The sequence below is a fragment of the Acanthochromis polyacanthus genome, chromosome 7 (genome assembly GCF_021347895.1).
Source record: "Acanthochromis polyacanthus isolate Apoly-LR-REF ecotype Palm Island chromosome 7, KAUST_Apoly_ChrSc, whole genome shotgun sequence".
Classification (NCBI taxonomy): Eukaryota; Metazoa; Chordata; class Actinopteri; family Pomacentridae; genus Acanthochromis; species Acanthochromis polyacanthus.
Genome location: NC_067119.1, coordinates 27880200 through 27902535, shown reverse-complemented (window position 1 = coordinate 27902535; position 22336 = coordinate 27880200). Strand labels below are relative to the sequence as shown.

Here is a 22336-nt window from a genome sequence, read left to right as displayed (position 1 = left end):
AACTGCTTGGAAATGAGTGAAATAGCAGCGAGTGTTTTATGGCATAATTATAATTATAATGATACCCTTAATTGCTAAAGAGTAAAAATAATAATTGATCTCACGTGGTTTAGTGTAAAAAAAAGTCTATTAAAGTATGGATGCAAACGAAAATGTGACATCCGGAACGTGATGAAATGCGTAAAATCCCTGCAGCCAGCCTTTTACCTTGGCTGCGTGTTGTTCTGGTATCCTTTGTGAAGCATCAAGGCGATGACCTGTAGCCCAGTTTGGTAAACAGAGAAGAGATTGTTGGCGTTGCCCTCTGCTGTTCACTGAGAGAATAGCTGCACATATCTGCACAAGAAGCAGAAAAAAAATGACATTTCACTTTCCAATTTCACACGGATCCAACATCACGGAAATGTTAACAAAAGATCTAATATAAATATTGAAATTATTATTATATTTTTCGTTAGAGGGCAGTTTCTGTGTTAAAACGACTCCATACCTGCCTCTTATGAAGTCATCCACCCCCGACTTGGATTTCTTTCCTTCTATTTCCAGCACTTCTATCAGCATGGGGTCAATTACCTCCGCCTCGCTCTATATTGGATTATCTCTCCACTAAGCAGCATTATGAGCTCTCCACTATCAATACAATATAATCGATATTTAAAAAAAACAAAAAAACAAAACATATGAATCCGGTGTTACCCCCCACCATCCATCTCCCCCACTTCCTCCCCTCTTCATCCTCCCCTCCTCCTCCTCCTCCTCCTCCTCCTCCCTCCTCCTCCATTCATTCAGCAGTTATCGGTCGGGTCACTTGTGCGAATGAGGACATCAAACATTCATTCAATAAATCAATCCGCCAACTTTCAGCCTGCGGTGTTTTAATGAGCCTCTACATGACAGGCCCTCCCTCGTTTTTCTACAGGGCAGAAAAAGAAAGGAAAAAAAAACACACAACAAGGCTGCAGCAGGTGTGCAGTACAGAAACCAATGGTCCCTTAAGTTAAGCATTTTTGACGTTAAAGTAAGCAGAACTGTTGCATCCACCGGAAAGGTAAGAGAGCGTAATAACAGAGCGACTAACATTCCTGTGATTTCGGGCATTTTCACGGCTTTCCCAGAGATTGCAGAGACTCACGATGTAAAATGAAACGACAGGGTTATTTTTTTGGAGGAGTATTTTTTCAAAAAAGCGAATATATGATATTGCAGTTATGTGGCACGATTGAAAATTGCGCATTTTTACGCACAGCTTTGGTGGCTTTCCAAATCAAAATCGGCAGGTTTTGGTATTTAATTAAATGAGGCACAAAGTTTAGAAGAAAGGAACCAAATAAATCTACTAGTAAAACGTGTGTCTGATTAAATGTAACCCGATTCCAAACATTAAAAAAATGAACAAGTGCCACAGAAACGACCAAAGCTGAATTCTTATAATTATTTAATGAGTTCGTTAAATTTCAACGTAAACTAACGCCTGAGTCAAACTGAAATGTAAATATATAGATAATAATTTAGCTTTAATTACATTCACATCCTGCTGTTTAAAATCCACCAGAATCCATTCTTTTTTTTCTAATAACTCCCTCCAGCAGTGTCAGTCAGTCAGGCCTCCTCAGGCTACAATCGATGTATCGCAAAATCAGAGCAAATAATATCCTCAGTTGCCTTTATTAAATTGGACGTGTGGACTGTAATAAGCGGCGCATGTAATCATCCTTTGTTTTGTTTTTTTCTCTTTCCACCACAGGTTTGCATGACCTGAAACGTTCGCGTTTTCAATTACGCCTAAAAACAAAGCGGCCCGATAAGCATTTTAAAATCAAATCCCTTAGTGAAAATGGGAAGAACACTTCAGCTCCTCAAAGGGGAGACTCAGCAAAGCGAAGACATAATGGCTCCCTAAATTGCAGGGCTAGAGGACTTTGATAGTTAACCCACTTTGATCTTTTAATGAGTGTTTCTACGCTCTCCATGATGCTTTTTTTAAAAGCTCGAATGAAGTAGAAAAAAAACGCAGAGACTTGCCTTAATCTGTTTGCTGCCGAGTTGAACATGTTAAAAACAGTCTGACATTGTGCTGCAGCAGCTTCGCAATTTCGGATCTCACAGAATTCGTGTTTTGTTTTTTTGTTGTGTTTTTTTTTTGTACACGGACGCGTCTCTAAAATCATTAGTGCGCCTTGGAGAGCGTTTCCAGCCGTTTTCTCATCGGAGCCGCTGACCGTCGAGGATCAACACTGAGGCTCACTGAAGGTTTGAACGGCAGCAATCTGCGCGTAATTTAATCCGTCTTTATTCCATCTGAAAGTTTCTGTTTGATCTCAGGGTTTCTGCATTTCTTAGACGCTTTCATACCTTGAAATGATTCCTATAATTCCACAGAGTAAACAAACAGGCTGCTTTATCAACAAATAGACTGCCCAGGGCCCCTCAGGCCTGTGGGCCCCCAAATTTAAGAACTCGTTTTTATTCATAATTACTAATCTAAGTCACAAATTAAATCCGTTATTTTTTTAAAAACCAAAACAATTCTCATTATTCACCTGGTGGAATCTAATTAGAGCTCATTAAAATGCAAACCTGAAAGATAAGGAGTGGAATTACTGCCATCGCATCTCCTTCTTCCCACTCTCTCCCATATTTCTGCTTCCACTCTGAAGCCCTTCTTATCTTACTGAGGCAGCCAAAAAATGATACTGCAGGATAATCCCAGCTCCCCAAGGATTAGACCAAAGTATAATACTAGCACTGTCAAGCCATGGCTAGATTTGTTTATGTTATGATTTATTGGATTCAGCTTTTTTTTTCCCCCTTTTTTTTTTTGCTCTCTTTTCCACTGACAAATTTATTGAGTTCTTGACAAATGGCCTGACAGGCCGCAGCGTGACAGCGAGCTGACATACAAGTTTGAGATGGGAGGCTGAAATCTGTTTACCTGTGTTCATGGACCACCGTTTGTTCATGCATGCAGCAAATCAGAGCTGTAATTCAATTAACATGAGCTCTAATAAGGTGGCTATATTCTCAAAGAGAGGTTGGTTCTATTAGATTCATAAAAGTGCAAATAAAATTAGAGAAATTGCTGCAATAGTGCTGCTGATGTGTGTTTTTAAAAGTAGAATGCACAACCATGAGGCATGTGTTTCAAAGAAAGCAGAAGATAGATAGATAGATAGATAGATAGATAGATAGATAGATAGATAGATAGATAGATAGATAGATAGAATATACAAAGATGGAGAGAGAATAAAAGATGAGGAAATCTTAAAATTATTTAATGATTTCAAAGTCGTCCTAACTTTTGCATCAACAGTGAACTAAGCTGCTCTAATTTAGATGCACTATTGCCGAATTACACATATTATTGTTTGCAGTCTCTTTTTTATTGTCTGTATCCACCAAGTTCAAGCTTCTGACTTTCAAAAATCCAAGCAAAATTTGATTCTAGTAGCAGTCATTCAAACTAAATCTTGTGAAAAGTAAACTGATGGCTGCAAAACATGACTGTGAAATGTGGTCCATTTTCTTCTATTTTTACTCAATCATTATTATCCCATAAGCTCCAGCGCACAGTTTAACACTGTAGCGTGCTTTTTGTGTGACGGAGCGGCTCATGGGATGACAGTGATCCATGATGCAGGCTGATTCATGCACCTGGTTTGGACACACATGACTTGACAGTGGAACAGAGATGTTCCCTTAGAGCAGTAAAAACCCACTATCTGAATTACAACATCATCCCCTGCTGGACAAATCCAGACAGTACAACTTCCTCGATCGTCCACTGCAAAAACATCAGACATGCCTTAAAATGTCTTGAACTTAAGAACACTAAAATAAAATCAGATTTCTAAATCATGAAGCGATGTAAATGCAACACATTAATTAAACGGGCGCACTGTTATTTACTCCTTCAACGCACAAAAAATGCAGCGATTTATTGTTGTTTGTACATTTTTTAAAGAAGTAAACAGAACACTGGACTTGTCTCATGTTAGTATTTAAGTCTATTTAAAACCATTTTCATTATAATGATGCTTTTTTAATCTTTATTAACTTAAAATGTAATTAATTGCTGCAGTTGTTTTGTGTTCTTCTTGTTGCTCTTCCCCCCCTTAACAATAATAAATCTGAGCAATCTTTTAGATAATTAGTTTTTCATGCAGTGAAGGTGAATTTTCCTGCTACTAATAATAGAAACGGCACGTCTAATAAAACCTGCTGCTAAGTTGTTACATGGTGTTCATTTGAAATACTAAAGATATGTCATCCTAAAATACAATTACTTGTCAAAGAATGTAATAATAATAATAATAATAATAAGTCATGTAAGGATATTTTCTCCTCTCCAATATTTGCCTGTATCTGCCAAAAGCTGCTATTCTACTATAAAGTGGCATTTTTTAGATTATTTGAACAAATTTTGAATATGTGTTCCTTATTGTATGAATTGTATTTTGACATTTGTCAGTTGTCTTTAGAATTTTGTGTTTTGATTTAGTTTTTGTTTTGCTTAATGTTGCTCTTTCCATAGACATTTAATAAATAAATCTTTTACAAAACAGTTACCAAATATTACACAAACAGCATAAAAGATCTGGACTAAATATTTAAGTTCTTTTGCTTTTTTTTTAGAGAAGTTGACTGCATGCAATTACTTAAAACGTTTTATTGCTGTGTTAATGTTTAATTGCTAAACAAGTAAAACGTTCTGAGAAAAAGCTACTTCAAATTTTTAAGCACAATTTGAAAAAAAAAGCTAATTACTATTTGATACGCTGCGAAACATAGTTTTAATTCATTCATTTTTCTTCTACTATTTGTCTATTTTCTCCTAATTTGCACTGCATAAATTGTGCTTTTTTAAATTAATCCAAATTTATATCTATATTTTCATGATGTCTTGCAGTTGGGTTGTTGTTTTACATTTCCATTTCAAAAGGCAAACAAGAGAAATGACATATTTACTCTTAACATAATGTATTTGCTATGATTTGCGGTGAGTTTTTTTCATGGCTTTGCTGCTGTAGAGTCACGAAAGCTAAAATGTAAATGGAATAAGGTCTGCTCTACACTGTGTCATACAATAATAATAAAAAACAAACATCAAATGTTCTGTGAAACTCTGATGATTGATTTTTTTCCCCTCCTCGAGGATTATCTCTCAAACATTTTAAAAAGCTGGTCAAAGTTGGATCACAGATGGCAACAGATGAACTTTATGAAACCCAGCGACAACAGCATCTTTCTATTCTGTGATGTGGGGATCTCCCCTTCCCTTCTGTTTTATTTCACACACAGGCGATGGCCAAACAAGTCTTCCTGTGAGCCTAAGCTGTTCAGACACATGAGGAACAATTTACTGCATGGTAATTTTAAACTAAATTAAACCATGGTCTCCAAATGTCTCCATCTGACACACACCCACATGTATTTGTGACTTTCTCTGTTGATGAGCGCCTGAAGAATCTTACATCTTTGTCCAACAAGGACCGCTTAATATCCCGCACAGAGGTGCAGAGTGGAGGAGTGACAGAGAGCAAAAACAATGGTTTGGCCTCTTAGAAAAGTCTTTCAAAAAGTAAAAAAAAAAGAAAAAGAAAAAAGTTTGGCTCATGTGCACTTAAAGCAACTGATGTTTTATTGTCATGCCAGAGCGGGATACATGGCATTTGCTGCTACATGATTGTTTTCATCATTAGCAGAATGGACCCAGCTCAAGTAAGATTTGCAGCTCCTTTCATCAGACGATCATGTTATTCAGTGGATTTGTCTCCGCAAAAATAATGTTTCCTCCGACGAAAAAGTCAGAGCCGCGGGAGGCCACAGGCATGACTTTAGGATGTGTGCCATTAACAACAAGCGCGGGCCTTCATGTGGAATGCAAAAATTCAGTTTCTGCTGAATAAACTGCATGTGCTGGCAGACGCTGCGGCTGAAGTAGTGAAAGATATTCTGAACATATCTACCTATGCGCTGGCTGTGACATAGAGCTGCGATTGAATGACTGTGCTTTCGTTGCAAACATAAGTAGAGGATCAGTAGAAGCTTGGAGCAGCATTCATGCACGCTTTACATGTGGCCCATTAACAACGATAGAGACAACGGAAAATGATGAATAGGAAATGAATCATCGCAGTGGAAGCAAAAATATGCAGAAAATCTGACTACCGAGCCAGCAGCAATAAAAACTCCATACAATCAGACATCTCTACATGTGTGATTCTTTTTTCCCGGGCTCAATTAAACACGGTGGATGTGTTCAGTGTGCACTCAATGCGAGTGCATGTGCACATATATGATGGTGAGTGTGTCATTAATAGGCCGCACTTCAGAGAAAAAGGTAGAAATCCGCCAGATGTTTTGCAGCTGGGTGGATCTGGTAGTGAAGATCTAGACAGCATCTGTCACAGGCGAACATTTCTAATCTGTCCTGAACATTAGGCAGAGAGCACTAAAAACCCATCGCCGGCCGCATGTGCTGCTCAGCTCACAATGTGCTCACCACAGGCTCTGCAGTTTGGCCCCGAGAAAGTTCAAAATTAAACGAGAACAAAAGTAATATTTATCACGCCGAGCAGCAAAGAGGCAATTTTAACTACACCACTCCTCTATGATTTGTTCTAAACTCTTCTCCTTAATGCACAGTGTGGCTGAAAAACGGCTCGAAAGCAGAACAGGGGCTAACTGGAGTTATTAGGGCAGAGTGCCTGAGGCTAAAGACCAGGGCTTTGAACTAGAGGTCCAGCAGAGCTTAGTGAGGTCAAGATCTGCCTAACAGCAAGCAGAACTAACATCACAGTGTTCTGGATGGGGAGTTTTTTCAAAGAACTTCAGTTGTGTTTTGCAACAGAAATAACCAGACATTCAAATTATGGCACACATTGCCATTTGTGTAAAGTGTAGGGACTATACTTGCAGAAGTTTTCTGACAATAAATCTGCTGCAGATGGATACAAGCTGTAAACTCACTTTTTATATTTCGGTTGTTAAATTTCAACAGTGGCCACACAACTGTAGTTCAGGGCTAAGTATTATGCATTTAGCTGACATATTTGGCTTTTGGAGCTGTGGGAATCACTCCAGGCTGACCTTGATGGTCTCTAGATATTTCCCTTCCTGGGTTCATGTGCCTAGTTACCAGTTGGTCAACCTCGTGCCCTGTGAACTGACCCTGTCCTCCCTCCGAGGTTTGAAAGGAAAAGAAACCCAATCCTCCGGGGAACACTCCGACTTACAAGAAAACTGCTGGCCCGAATCTCTCAGAAGTGCTGTGTTTTCCCACTGGACCACTTTCAGCTTAATAAACATCTTAACTAGCCAGAGGTCCCACGGGAGCTGCTGGGAAATCCTCTGGGCAGCCAGAGCTCAGGAGCTGGCCCTTTATTGCATCCAGGTGGCTGCTAAAAAATGCTGGCTGGCCATAAATGTCCAATAAAATGCAAGTGGCACCTTCAAGGGTGGACAGGGTCAGTGCACCTGTCTGTGGACGAAAACTCCATTCGCTCCCTTGTGTCCGATCAGTTTGATGTCGCACAGCGCGCTGTGCCAACACAGTGACGATGGAGAGATTACTGAGGGGCCCACCGGGCACAGGTCCAGAGGTTTAACACTCATTGTTAGAAAGTCAAACAAATGACCGCAAAGAGATGCAAAGCAAATGCCAAAAAGACTCAACTATAAAGAGACATAAATGAGCAAAAATGACCACACAGAGACTCAAGACTACAACAAAAAGATGCAATAAAGGCCACAAAAAGACAAAGCAACGACAAAAAGGCACAAAATAATAGCAGAAAGAGACAGGAAACTGCCATCAGAATACACAGATTGAGTATAAAGAGACACAAAACAAAAAAGTGTCCTGAAACTACAATCAAGAGACACACACTAACCACGAAGTGAGGCAAAACAACTGTAAAAAGATGAAAAATGACCACAGACACAACGAGACACCAAACAGTTACAGCAATCTAGTTGGAATCAGTCTGGGTGCCTCACTTCCTCTGTAGGAGGCCCTCCATACATTTATACAAATTAACCTTGTGATAGGTAATAGCACAGGATGCAGAAACGTTCCTTTTGTTGTGACCTCCTCAGTCGATGAGTTAATATCATCGCGCTGTTGTTTTAATGCACAGCTAACTGGGAAATTCAGGGGATGCTCATTGAAATTCTGTCCAATAATGTCCCGTTTGTTTACGACTACTTCACACATACGTGAACGGTGGCAGCAGCCTCCCTTCATTTGTCCAGCCTGGTCGCTGTCCAAAGGGAGAGTTAATTGTCCCGCAGGTTTTGGACAGACCTGGACGGTGTATTGGGCCTTTGATCTGACTTGAAAGGAGTTAATTGATTTCTGTGTTACAGGCAGTGTGAAAGGAAAGAAGAAAAAAAGATGCTTGCTGGTCATTTCACAACATGTGCCGAAATATCTGAGAGAGAAAGAGAGAGAGGGAAGGAGGGGGGGTGAAGAGAGAGATCACCTCACACCCGACTCCATCCCTGCTCAATTACAATAATTTGACTCACATGGGCTGGCCGCCACGGCAGAGAGAGGGGAGGAGAGCCGCTGAGTGGGGGAGGAAAAGGGGATCCCTGCTCTGGGAGATCACTCATCTTACCTCTAGCTGAGGTACAGAAAGACAGATTTGATGTGCGGCTCCCCTCAGAGTGCAGCCCGGGAGCTTGTTAAGGTGGCGGTACGGAGAAGACCACACGTCCAACCTCCTGCAGTCTCAGTGGGGCACTCCAACACTTGATGACGTCAACATGGAACAAAGAGACAAGAGGAGGTAAGTGATAGAAATGAAGATAAAGGCATCACTGCTTACAATCTGAATGTTTTACTTTCTAAGACTATTAGTCATTTATATTAGTGTGCAATCATCTAGTTCTCTGTTTGAAGCTGAGGTTATTCCAGCATGTACTAGGCTGAAGGAAGCACAATCAATTTTTATGTTTCCTTTTGTTATTGTTGTGAAAATACGAAGCCAGTGAACATCACATCTTCTAGCAGTGCAATTTGCTGCGTCACCTGCCTGTGGGTCTGTGGGTCCAGCTCTGGTCTGGACCTGCTTTGACAGGCCTCCTGCCTTCACTCCTTCACCTCACTCTGTCTCTGGTCACCCCAGCTCAGGGGGAAACAGGGCTGTCAGAGGGAGAGTGGCAGGCTAAGCCCGTCTTAACACAGCACCTCAAACCACCTCATAAATACAGGCTTCCTTTTCCAATTTCCAAGCGGCCCATCTACCTCTGTCTACATGCTTACACACTGCTCCATGTCATGCGCTGGGGTGTGAGTTTAAAAATGACCACGGGACATCTGGCGGACTCACAGAGGGTGGGGCTTTGATGTGCTGCTCTGCAGTTCAGTTCAACTTCAGCTGAGCCAAATCCTCAAGGAAACGCAGCAGCAATGACTGAGGAGCCTGAAGCGGGCCTGGTAGGTTACAGATAGCAAAGGGAGGTTAGATGCCTCGAAACACATTTTCCATATGTGAGAAGCATACAGACAGCAGCTCCTCACTGCTCCACTGTCATGTAAACTACTGCAGTCCAAAAAAGATTGTTTCCATTTTAATTTTAAAACGTGGTCTCTGAAAATCATCATTATTTTCCATATCATAAAGCGGGGTGAAAGGAAAAGTGAAACCATGTGAGGCGGCTTTTTGATGGGCAGGGTTCACGAGGGAGTTGTGGTTCTGAGAGCAAGCCTGCTCTTTGCCCATCTGGAGGGTTTGGCCACACTGCGGCTCTCACCATGAAAGCAAAACCGGCGATTAGCTTCATCTACACTCTCACATCTGACCAGCACAGCTAACATCACACTCAACCTGCTGTCCACGTCTAACTGCGGCACCTCGAATGCTCCTCGCACTGAGCATGATCCTGAGATGTTACAGCAGGAAAACAGCCACATTTTTAAAGGATTAGGTTTCAATATTTAAGATATTTGTAATTGTCAGCATGTTTCATGAAACTACCAAAACAAAAAATGTCATAGCCCATATTAGGGACATTGAAATGCATCGCTACTGATAATAACTGTGGTATGTATGAAGTGAAATATTGATATCGTGTGCATAAAAAGCTTACTGTAAATAATCCAACACCAGTAATTGTCTGGATGAGACTCCAACAGGTTTTTGGAAAGACCGAGATTATTATCTATTGAGCCTTCGTTCCAACATTTGGTTTCAACATAGAAACAACACTTTTCTTTTCACTTCCTGATTCCTTTTTGTGTCTTATGCATTTGCCTAAAAAGAGACAAAACATACAACTACCAAGACTGAACATGAACTTCATCTATATCATTAGTCTTTTCTTATTTCTGTTTCAAATTTTATATAGATATTGGCAGAATATTGGTTTTGCAAATTCTTTCTGGCACAATGTGTACTTGAAAATCTAACACATCCTGACACTTTTTACAGTCGGTCTGTGGCACTCGACTTTTTAGCAAAGATTAACCAAACAGGAGTTAATAGTTGGTTTGCAGGGGACTATGTGCAGCTGAGAATTAACAGACACTCAGTGCTTTAGTGAATAATTACAGTGGCAGCAGGGTGTATGTAAGATCAACTATAAATAAATGAACTATAAATAAACTACAGTGCCTTTGGTGTAATTAATGAGTACATGTTAATAGATTTCATATGGTGATGGGGCTCTAAAGCACAGATAGTAACTGTTGTCTGTCACTATTGGGCTCATTTATTACATTAAATATATAATATCACCAAACTTATACAAAACCTCATCTAAAAAAATCTTAGTGGATTACCCCAGTTAGTAAAAGGAGCATTGTTTTTTGAATCAAAATGTTATTTACCATTTCTTTCACACAGATTGGTCCTAAAAGTAACGCTGGATAATGAGGAGTTGGCACATTCCACCTTTTACAACAGTCTGCGTGGGAATCTGGATACATATGGCAAACTGTACACATGCACTTTATACACAGCGGGGAGGAGGGCTGCTGAAGCCTGTCACTGTGCTCTAGGGCATCACCGACATGAGTGTCACCTTCATGAAGGAGTGTGAAAGCTGCTCCCTCTGCAGAGGATTCCTCAGACCGTCGCTCTGATTTCAGCAGCAGAACAGAGGAGTTAACGCAAACACTCGTAGAGGGTTGTCATCTGCTGTGTGCTTCATTAAACACCTGTGAATAGCAAAAGCCATTAGGAATTTTGGTCGGGGGGGGGAGAAAAAATAAATAAAAAACAATACCTGCACTGTTAGCAGAATCCACAAGTTCGCAAACTTAGCAGGAGGAGAGTCTAATTAACAACAGGGACATTAATCTATTCATGAGTTTCTAATACTAATTACAGCAGAAAAAAATGTGCAAATGATTTCTCACAATTTAATTAGTTGCAAATGACACATGAGCAGTGAGGAGACGGTGATATTTCAGTATTCCAGAGGATGTTCTGCCTCCGAATCTGGCGGTGTGCTAGCAGCAGGGTGTTGATTGGTTTGACGGATAAACAAATATTTAATTTAACCAATAAAGATGTGCTTTTCATATGGACAGTCAAAAATAAAAGTTGGTGTACATTAAAATATTCCAAAATTACCTTAGTCACAGAAATCTCCAACAAATGTTCCCCCAATTACTCACCTGCAGCTACCTGTCAGAGTAACACTGCATTTCAGAGGTGAAACTTTACGTTGTTAAAGAGCTGACTCAGTGCTGACGTGGGCGGGCGTCTGGGGTAAGTGCTCCCGTGTCTCAAAGCTCTGCTCGTTCTTGCTGCACGCTGCTCATGACGAACTTTCTGATGGAAAGATGCTTCTGCTGGAAAATGAACATCACTCGGGCCTGTTTGTGTGTGATGGAGCTGCCTCCCTGTTCTCTTTTGTCCTCCCCGACTGCTACTCACTGTCAGCCCTGTTATTTTGACGAGCAGAATGTGAGTCACAGCTAACACGCATTTATGAACTAATCTATTCAGGAATATTAATTAGTTCACTTATTTTCCAACACAGCAGCATTCGAATCACTTCCTGTGAGGCTTTCTGAGTAAGATGAGACAAAAAAAAAAAAACTAATTTACAGAAGTCACTTTCACAACAAGAAAATTGAAAAATGTCTAAATTTTAATGCTTAAATTTGTACATTATCACAAAAATTTCAAACACTGTATTTTTTAAATAGAGTTCATGAAGGTAAAATGCATCTACTGTTTAAAATTAAATGACACATCATTAATGCTGTATCCTGAACATTCACTTCATTTCATGACTTCATTTTTTCACAAACGATCCTTCTGTCAGTTTGTCTTGTTCCTGTTGTTGTGGCTCTGTCAGCTGGAGAGGAGTGTGTGAGAAGTTAATGAGCAATGCTCCACTCTGTACTGAAGTTGTACTGAAACTGCAAAGAAAAGCAGAAGAAGAAGAGAAAGTGCACATGAGCGAATGATACCATACTATTAAAAACAAAACACAGCCATCACTATGTTGTTTGGTGGCTCTCATCCAGGTTGTTTTCTCCTGACTAGATCCTTGCTTGTGTTGTGTCTGCTCTCAGATGTACGTCGCTTTGGATAGAAGTGTCAGCTAAATGAAACTGCAAATCTATTCTGAAGTAACTACAAATAAAAATTCCCAACAAATGTTGCAATGAACAGCAGACACATTATTAGTAGCATTTGCACACAACGTAATTGTAACTGAACGATAGACTAAAACAGTGATTTAATATTATTGGAAAAACATTAGATTGGTCTAAAGAATGAAGATTGAGAAAATATAAAGAACCACTGCCCCCCTGTGGCATGACATGGACATGACTATCTATAAAGCTCCAGACACTCTTGGTTTATGAGGCATTTTGGGTCGGAAAAGTGTCATTTTTATTCATTTTCACTGTTTCTACACAACTAATTTTCAACTCTTTGTTGTCAGAAACTGAGTAAATATCTGACATTTGTGTGCTAGAGGTGTAATTTGTCCCTTTATAACAAAAACAGGTAAAACCATTGGTTACGCTAGATTGCTTTAGGCCTTGATACAAGCCTACAGGCTATAATGTGACAGGTACGCATAAATTATTATCTCTTCCTTAACGTTATTATAAAATGCATCTACTATCTGTTACAGCCATCCAGTCAGTTTTTAGTGCCACATCAATCTCCGACTTCAAGTTAACTATCATAAAAACGGTTCCATGCCTTCCATGCCGTAAGGTATACAGATGTTAAAATTAGGAAAAAAGGAGCGGTGGCATTCGGTAATGATGGATAATATTATTATTATTACCCTGAATCAGTACTGGAAGAGAAAAAGTTGGTTTGGTGTGCCCCCAAAGCATTAGCAGTTCCCAGCAGTACTCAGACATATAATCCACTTTTCCAAAATCTATTCCAAAGGTCCAAATTATTAAGAAATTATCTAAAAAGGCAAAGCTCCCAAGCAAATTGACTAAGGCAATTAAATAATCTCAACAAAATGGTATAATTTGAATAATTTATGGTCAGAGAGTTTTAAAGCGTAATAACACATTCTTGATTTTGCTTAGGGTGTAGTTCCACTGGCTGAACAGGGAAGTTTTGTGACACAAGTTGTGCTCACTACTCGAAGTTCAGACAGCTGTATTACTGCAACACAGCACTAGGTGATGCTGTATGATCACTGAAATAAGTTTCCAAATCTCCAACAGAAGCCGGCTGAGCCCACAATGGCTAAAACCGGGTTCTCTTGCTCAAAATGCCACCTTCCCCGATTTCCACCGACTTGAGGGGAAGCTGCAAGTTCCCCCAAACCTGTCACATATCACAAGCCTGTTATTTGGGAAAGAATTCAGCCCCCCTACCACACAAAAATTCAGCCTCAACATCTGGCACAGTAAATAAATATTCCTGTGTGTACGTGTGTGTGTGTGTGTGTGTGTGTGCGTGTGTGTGTGTGTGGATGATGGATGGGGGAATGGGGTGTTATCAGGGAGAGCATGTATCAATGTCTGCCAGTTTTACACACAGGCTGACAGGACAGTGACACACTAGAACATGGGCGGCAGTCACCCAGACGAGCCGAGCTTCATTTCCTGTCCCTGCTCCACTGCCAAAAATATGTGACATGTTGTCTTCATTAATTCCACCTCTATTTGGAGCTCTCCCGCTCACATACCCCTGTACACTACTGTCCTTCCATACATTCACATGGAAGCACGCACGCACCCACACCAAGCATAAGCAGGGAAAGAAACACAAACGCACACACGGACAACTCCCTACAAGCTCTAAAAACCAATCATACATAGGTGCTAATGAAAATCTTGTCATGTGTGCATACACACTTCTTTCCACCCAAGTATACTCCCTCTCAAAATCATTAGCCAGCCGCCAACAACATTTTTCAGCAGAGCAAACTACATAAAGATGTCACTTTAAATCGCTTACTAATTAACACTTAAAAAGACACAAATTAGATATGCGTGGCTAAAAGCAATTATAATATCCGCAAGTTTTGCGAGTCATTTGGGAAATGAAAAGAATGCCTAATTGCTGGAACCAACATCATCTGAGACATGGCTTAAGTGATGCCTGTTAGGAAATGGTCTTATCTACAACTGCGGCTGTGATTACAACAGTTTTCCTCAATTACATGTGCATATGTATAATTCTAGAAAGTACATCTCTTTCATGAATCTATATTTTTTAATGGGTTTAAAAATGAGGCAATTAGATTCTGTGCAGAAAGCGCCTCCAGTTTCTGAGAGGAGGGGGAAAAAAAAAAGAGAAGCACGACAGAAAGGCACAGACAGTGACCTCTTCTGGACAACAGAAGAAGAAATTTACTCACAAACACTGAGAAAACTGGTGGATGACTTTATACTAAAAGCGGCTTTTACTGAATTTGAGTGTGGTGCCTTTTACTCAGAATAAGCTCAGAAGATTTCTGAACAAAAGCAGACATTCTATTAATATCGAAACACTGACACAGAAAAACAAGAAAAGCGGCAGACGGCGTGTTTGCAAGAAAATCACGACTATATTTCCCCCTGTTGTTCTGCAGATATCATCGTGGGATAATAATAAGAGCAGAGAAGTAAAAATAACACAATGGTGAGGGATGTTTCCACTTGGAAACTAATTATCAAGCTAAGCTGTGACTTCATCCTCATCAGCCTGGCCCCACCATTAATCTTGTGCTGTCGTCCACTTCACTAAATCCTGTGTGTTACACTATCTCACATTTACTTCATCAGCTCCAGCGTGGCTGTAATTAATGATTTCTCATGCCCTTCCCTTCTCTTCCCCAGCTCAGCTCACCATGTGTCCTCCTGCTAATCACACTCTCTGAGAAGAAAGGAAGGAGGAGGAGAGGAAGGAAGAGAAGGAGAGGAGGAAGAAAGGGGGGAGCAAAAAAAAAGACAAGAACATATAGGATGAGCAGTCAGCCTGTCTCCACCCTGGACACACACACACACACACACACACACACACACACACACACACACGTGCATGCCATTAATACCTGCGCTGACAATGAGCTGCATTCAGATGACCATATGACAAGATGGCGACTCTGTGTGATTTGGATAGTATATGACAGAAGACAGAGGCAGAGTGCAGAACAGACACCCGGTTTGATGAGGGAGTGTTTGCTCTGTAACACATCTCAAACCCAACAGCACCTGTTCTTTTACAGTGGTCTGTCACTTCCTGGCAGTTCTGATACCAAGATACCGTGCTAATGAGAGAGAAGGGGGGTTGTCACTCTCTTTAAAGCACACACACATAAAAACAGCTCACACACACACACACACACACACACACACATACAAAGACATACTGACTCTCTTTTTTTTCCCTCTTGCTCTCACAAACACGAGCTCTAAAGAAGGAGCTGCACACTGATGATTTTCTTCCTACGAATGCCTGTAGGCTACAGTGTTTCATCAGAAATGGGGAGCGCTTTTTATTTGCTCTACATGATCTCGAACTTTTTAACTACGAAGCTGATTGCAAACTTAAAAAGTTAAACATGCGGAATCTGACCAAGAAAGACTCCTTAAGATGTACAGCACTGTGTGAGATGCTAGATTGAGCTGTTTGAGAGAAGAATTGGGGAATAAAAGTCAAGTGTTTTGGAACAGGAGACGAAGCTTTTAAGAGAGAATGGCTGCCTAGCTTGGCCATGCTTTTATTCAATTGGGGCTTAGTGGAGCCAACAGGGCCTCGCTGTCTCAGACACTTAATTACAACCCCAAGACCGTTTGCTTTGCATTCTGGGCCAGCGGCGTCAGCGGCAGCCGAGCGTTGCAGCCTCTACTCACTTCCTCCTCGATCTCTGCCAGGGATTTGATCGTAATGCCCATTAAATTGACTTGCTGCATCTGAAATCAAAAGCAGGGAGAGGAGGAGGGAGAAGGAGAAGAAGAAGAAAAAAAAACACACAAGAAACATGGCGGTTAGGCTCATGGCTAAGTAAGCATGCTTAAAATCTTTAATCCTCTCCCTCTCTGTGTCAATACAAACGGGGCTATAGTGACAACCACCGCCAGCCAGCCAAATGGACTGCATTGAGCCAGCTCTGCCTGACTGCACGCATTCATCACTCAGTCTGGAGGAAAGGAAAAGAAAGAAAATGGAAGGAAAGGAAAGGGAAAGTGGTGTTCACCTGAGGTGAAGCTGTAGGAGAAGTAACTATCCTCACCACTCTCTTATTATTATATATAATAAAGCAGTCATTTGGTATTTTGTCACTGAACCCTCAAAGGATTTTTACCTCTTTGGGGCGTCCATGAAACTTGTCAGAGATCACAAAGGGCACATCATCCAGAGCTGTGAAAAAAAGTAAGAAAAAGCAAAGTTGAAGTTTGACTTTTATACAAACATATATTACTCCCTATTCTTCATCCTGAGTCTTTCCACTAGACTAAATGTGGGATTATAAAACAGCAAAGCTATCAACATCCCCAGCCACCCCAGCACCTCCCCTCCTTCCGTCTACGGAGAGAAGATGAAAGGCTTTTTTATTCTCTGCTGTATTTGAGCACCTCCACTCTCTCCTCCAACCCAGCCCTTTCCCAGCCCTCTTCCAGTTTAATTACTCTTGATTATTCCCGATTCCGTCTTGTCTGAGAGATGTTCACCTCCGAAACAAAGACACACTCACACAAGGCACAGAAAAGCGGAAAGAAGAGAGACAAAACATTCACCAGATATCAAATTTGCATGAAAATAAGCCACACTGTTCAGCCGGCAAAAAGTGGATTGAAATGAGGACTTGCCAAGAGCGTGGTGGTATAATTAGCATTTGACCAAACAAACGAGCTTCAACAGAGCTATAATTAAGCAGGCCTGTAATTAAGTGTATGCCCTTTATCATAATGATCGTGGTTAAAATGGTGTGATGGCTGCCAGTTGATTATTAATGGTGTAACCCCGTCCTGCATGCATCCTGCACTGGAATCAAGGTGTCACGACTGTCAGGCTAGAGAGCAGCCCTTTGTTTATAAAATACATTAGGGCCCAAATTAACACAGGGTGACAAGAGACACAAAGCCTCTCGTTTCCAGACTGAAGGGAAAACTGCAGCTGCTCGGCTTCATTATAAAACTCCCAAATCTGGAGGCACAAAACTTGCTGCAGTTGGCTTCGACAGGAGCCCCAAATATCAAGAGGCCAAGCTTCCAACTGGTGTTCTTTTACCCGCAAGTCCATCAGGCCGCTGGCACAGGAAAAGGAACTCATAAATGTAAGCCGAAGCTTTTCATGAGTCATCGTTTGGGAGCTGACACTCCTTTTGGCCTTTCCTGTTCACAGCAATATTTAAAAGTATGAAATTCTAAAATATCCCTCACTTTGACACTTGTGTGACTTGCTTTCCTTTCTCGGTTATTACACTGATCCATGGTTTGGCACTTTCCACACAAGTGTAGTACAATGTGATCTTTGTAATCAAAGCATGACCCTCACCCTCATGACCACAGGAAAGCTTATTTAGTTTCTTGGCTTGTATTCATCTCCCACTGTAAAAAAAAAAAAAAACGCAGTGGGAACATAACTCTAGAGCCACGCTAGCTGCTGTGTAAGGCTGTGCTGAGACACAGTGGTTCTTTGAGCTAAATGCTATTGTCAGCATGCTTACACAGTCATCGCAATGATAACAGGTTGATGTTAAGCAGGTTAATGTCTTCAATGTTGACCCTTTTAGTTTGTGTGTTAGCATTGGCTACTTAGCACTTACAAATTAAAGGTGGAGCTGTATATACTTATAACAAAGAAAAACCAACTTAAAATGGGATGAGGGCGCTACATGAAAATTTAAAGGACCATCAAAATAATAGCATTTCAAACTGTGTGTTGAAATAAAATTTAAAGGGAATCCATTGCATAGTTCTTGAGCTATTTCACTCAAAACCTAAGTCCTTCAAAGTCATAGGGGTTCACTCTCTGGGCTCCATGAGCATCTACATCAAATGTCATATTATTATGTCCAACGATTTCTGAGATATTTTAGTCCGGCTTTAAGTGGTGGACCGATCGACCAACTAACCAGCAGGGACAGCCATCACTAGACTGCTACGAGAGAAAAGGTTGAGACCTGGCTTTCTTTCCACTCATTCAGGAGATGTTGAAAGCCTGGGTCCTGATATCCACCTCCCAGCAGCAGCTTTGAATGCGTGGCCACTTGAAGCAAGCGAGCAAGAGCGGGCGACTGGGAAGGCATGATGACTTGTTTAGGCTCATAACTACAAGTGAATAAACAAGCACTACTGTGTCGCTGGGAGCACCAACACCAGGCAGAGGTAGGCAGGGAGAATACATTTGAATCAATAGCCAGCAACGGGAAGCTGAGATTGTAGCTGCTGATGGATCTGTGAGGCACGGACAGATGAATGCACGGAGCTGAAGGCCAGAGAGTTTCTTTATTGCTCAAGGATTACATTTAAAACCAGATCTCACTTTGTATTCCTCCACCATCTATACTAGAGAGGCTATCTTACAGCCAGACAAATGGAGAGGCTCCACAGATGACTTGGTGGTAAGGAATGAATGCTGTACTATGGAGAAATCTGAAGGTGCAAAGGGCAAAAATAATGTAAATCCAATCTTCTGACCAAGAATCCAAGTATGAAGCATGTTCTTGCCGCTCAAATGGCCAGGCTACACTCCATTACCTCACGAGTGTATTGCAGTGTGGGGAATTGGGTAGTTATTTGGCATTTGGAGCATGTGAGTGCAGTCAATATGAAAACATCTGGCAGGAATTTTGGTACAGCGACTGTGATGATGATGATGATGATGGTGGTGATGATGATGATGATGATGGGAGTGAGCGCAGAGGTGGCGTTAAGTAAGGAGGACCCTGTGGCTTGAGTGATTGTAGTGTAAAGAACGAAGTCAGCACAGGCCCCGTGTGGATCATTGCCTTATTAATGGCTCCGTCAGGTGCGATGAGCAATGGCTGCATTGTCATCTCCAGCCCCTGGGCACAGATGAATGGCTGTTTCAGGGCGGGAAGGGCTCCCTCGTACGCTGGGCTGAGCACTAATCCCTCACTCTTCCATTGTTGGATGCACTGTCACCCAGGACTTCAGCAGCACCATACATTGCATTTCCTGGGCTCTAACAGACATGGCCACGCACTACACAGGCGTCGACATACCTATACACACACGCACACACACACACAAACACATAAACCACACCGAGTTGTGCTCCGACACTGACTGATGGAAAAATATGCGTGGGTGATCGAGCATACCCCATATTACCTGAACCACAACTCAAGAGTAACACTTTAGGAATGTTGATGAACTTTTATTTTACACTCCACTAATTCAGCAGAATTGCATTGATCTCTGTCTAGTATGATTACTAGGGTGAATCTGTCTCGCACCTGAATTAAGAGAGAAAGTCACAGTCAGGGCAGTAATGTGCGAGTGCAAATGAACATCCATTACAAGTTTTTACTCATGATTGAGCTGATCTCCATTGTTTAGCAGCATAAAATAATAAGTAAGGCAGGTCAAAAATAGGTAAGAGCTTCATCTGGAACCTGCTGTATTTCATATTCCAAACAATTGGATGTTGCCTTTTCTCGATGTGTAGCCTGGCTAGACATCGCAATGCCTTGGCTGTCGATGTGACTCTCAATTTGAGCCGGATTCTTTATGCAGACCATGGAAATGCTATTCTAGTTGCAGACCCCGCTCTCTGTCACCTCTGCAGATAATGGTGAGTAGATGAACAGAGAGCTGGAGGAGGACCCCCTATGCCCACTCACAGCCCTTAGCCCCGCTCTGACATGAGAAATAGTGCCCAGGCCTGACAACATCTCGGAGACATATTGTAGTTTATTTTGTCGCCCGGGCATGCCATCTGTGCCATTCCAATAGAGGGTGTGTGTTCAGGCTGCTGCAAGAGAGAGGGCGCGAGGCTCCGGGTCCCTCAGTAGCTCTGCAGCCGCGGCAGGTCATTAGTCAAATTGCCTAATGAGAGAGAATACAAATGGCCCCCTACCCTGACAGGAGGAATTTTGGAGGTGTCAGAGCTCCTGACCCGTGCTATGAGAACAGATGATAGCGAGTTGCTATTTTCAGATTCTTTTAATGACTATGGCTCTATGAAACCCATTCTTTTTCTTTTATCTTTTTCCCACTTTCTCAAACCCTCTAGACAGATGAATGGAGAAAAAAAATACTTTTCAATATATTAAAAATCTGGCTTGCAAAAGTGTAAGTGCAACTTTTGAATTATTTAAATGTTTACTGGGGAGTCAATTAACATTCTAAAAAGCGTATTACATTGATACTAAAATAGATGATGCGCTGGAATGATGCTGAGGGTTTCTGATCATCTATTTTTATTTGTTTCTGCTGGCTGTGTGCAGCTTGTTTCCACAGTCTCACTGTAGTGTGTGCGAGCCTCTGTTGCAATTCTCCTGACAGTGAGTCAGTTCGTTTATACTGAAATATTAATTTCATTTCATCCAAATGTTCAAGAACGTAAACAAGTTTAAAAGGTTTCTGAATGCTAAGGGTACTATGCAAAACATCCAGCCGATGAATGTGTTTACAGTTGCATACTACAGGCTGGGTTTGCTAAACACTTGGAGGAGAAAGAAGTCGAATCATTTCACACAAGCTTTGTCCACTCTGATGAATATTTTGCAAAAGAAACTAATCTGAAAAAATATGTGAAATGTTTTCAATGCAGCAGCAAATCCTTCCTTTAAAGGGGACATTCAAATGAAGCAGCCTTTAAATGTACTGTTTATTTAGAAGTGAGCAATATGCAACAAGAACGTATTGACATAAATGATGAATGGAATTGAACGTCATTAGTTCTACATTACCTGGTTTATTTGCAAATTCACCAAATTCTGAATTTTTGGGGTTTTTTGTTACCGGAGGGATGCAAAATGGCAAGCTTATGTAGAATGACCCACTTACTTTTCCATCTGTGACAAGCAGTCCTTGAAATCTGGTTGTGGGTAGGGAGCCAGGAGACAGTCCCAGCCGGGCGCTGGTCCATCAGTCTTCCAGAAAGTGGGCAGAGCCAGCAACACTTACGGTGAGTTGGCCACAAACACCGCTGCATAACACAGGATGGTATGAGGGGGTGTGTACATGTGTTCAATTCTTCAAAAGGCCTTTGCATAAGTTCGATCAAATTGAGCCTGTATGCTGAATAGGCTATTTGATGTTAAGTACAAAAAACCGTTCGGTCATTTACTATAAAAACCCGTTTGAGTTATTCTTCAAAGCATTCAGTAATGGAGAAATACTGGGAGAACCCTTTTTGCTGACTGGCTATTGAGCGCTCTCATGAAATTAAATGGACAATCAGACTTTAATCAGCAGCACAGTGTCTTTTAAGACACTGCCATGGCACTGGCATTGATCCCCAGCTGTGGTTGCTGGTAAATGTGCAGCAGAATGTGTGTATAAATGGGGTACGCCTCTCTGGACAAGTGTAAAAGCTGGCAGAGGGCTGACAGTAAATTGCATGTGCCGGATGGGACACAGCAGAAGGCACAATTACACAAATCCCCTCTTAATTAGCGGTTCTGTGGGCAAACTAACCCGTAATGATGCGAGGGATGTGGCGAGCCCCAGAAATCCTAACAAGAAACACTCACCAGCACTGGAGACTGGGTCATATGGCCCCAGTTCCCCCGAAGTAGTGACTGACGCGTGATCCGTTTTGATCAGTGCAGCTGCAGGAGATGATTCCCATGTAGCCCTGCTACCCCACAACCCCTAGCCCTTGCTGAGCTACTTGCCCTCTGGACTGTGGGTAAAGCAGCAGGCCCTATGTGGTTGTGGGTGGCATTATTAAGTTCTCCATGCTCACAGTACCAGGCAATGTAAAGT

General features: G+C 41.5%; 2 protein-coding genes across 7 annotated transcripts in view; both read right to left on the bottom strand.

Annotated features, from left to right (window-relative positions):
- lmx1bb (LIM homeobox transcription factor 1, beta b) overlaps positions 1-11942 on the bottom strand; it is a 59027-nt gene extending 47085 nt beyond the window's left edge. The window contains exons 1-5 of one of the 4 annotated variants that reach the window (XM_051951009.1): positions 11029-11942; positions 9336-9439; positions 8530-8754; positions 8218-8356; positions 208-336 (exon numbers count right to left, since the gene is read on the bottom strand). The gene's annotated coding sequence lies outside the window, so the exon portion shown is untranslated. Of the gene's footprint in view, positions 1-207; positions 425-8217; positions 8357-8529; positions 8755-9335; positions 9440-11028 lie in introns of those variants that run through there. The other 3 variants (XM_051951008.1, XM_022201321.2, XM_051951011.1) reach the window with 3 other exon arrangements.
- Positions 11943-12084: 142 nt separating this feature from the next.
- The window catches only part of mvb12bb (multivesicular body subunit 12Bb), a 33772-nt gene continuing 23520 nt past the window's right edge, over positions 12085-22336 (bottom strand). For all 3 annotated transcript variants that reach the window (XM_022201329.2, XM_051951013.1, XM_051951012.1), the window contains exons 8-10: positions 16738-16793; positions 16286-16345; positions 12085-12379 (exon numbers count right to left, since the gene is read on the bottom strand). In XM_022201329.2, the coding sequence (XP_022057021.1) occupies positions 12338-12379; positions 16286-16345; positions 16738-16793 (158 nt within the window). In that variant the 3' untranslated portion in view covers positions 12085-12337. The remainder of the gene's footprint in view (positions 12380-16285; positions 16346-16737; positions 16794-22336) is intronic.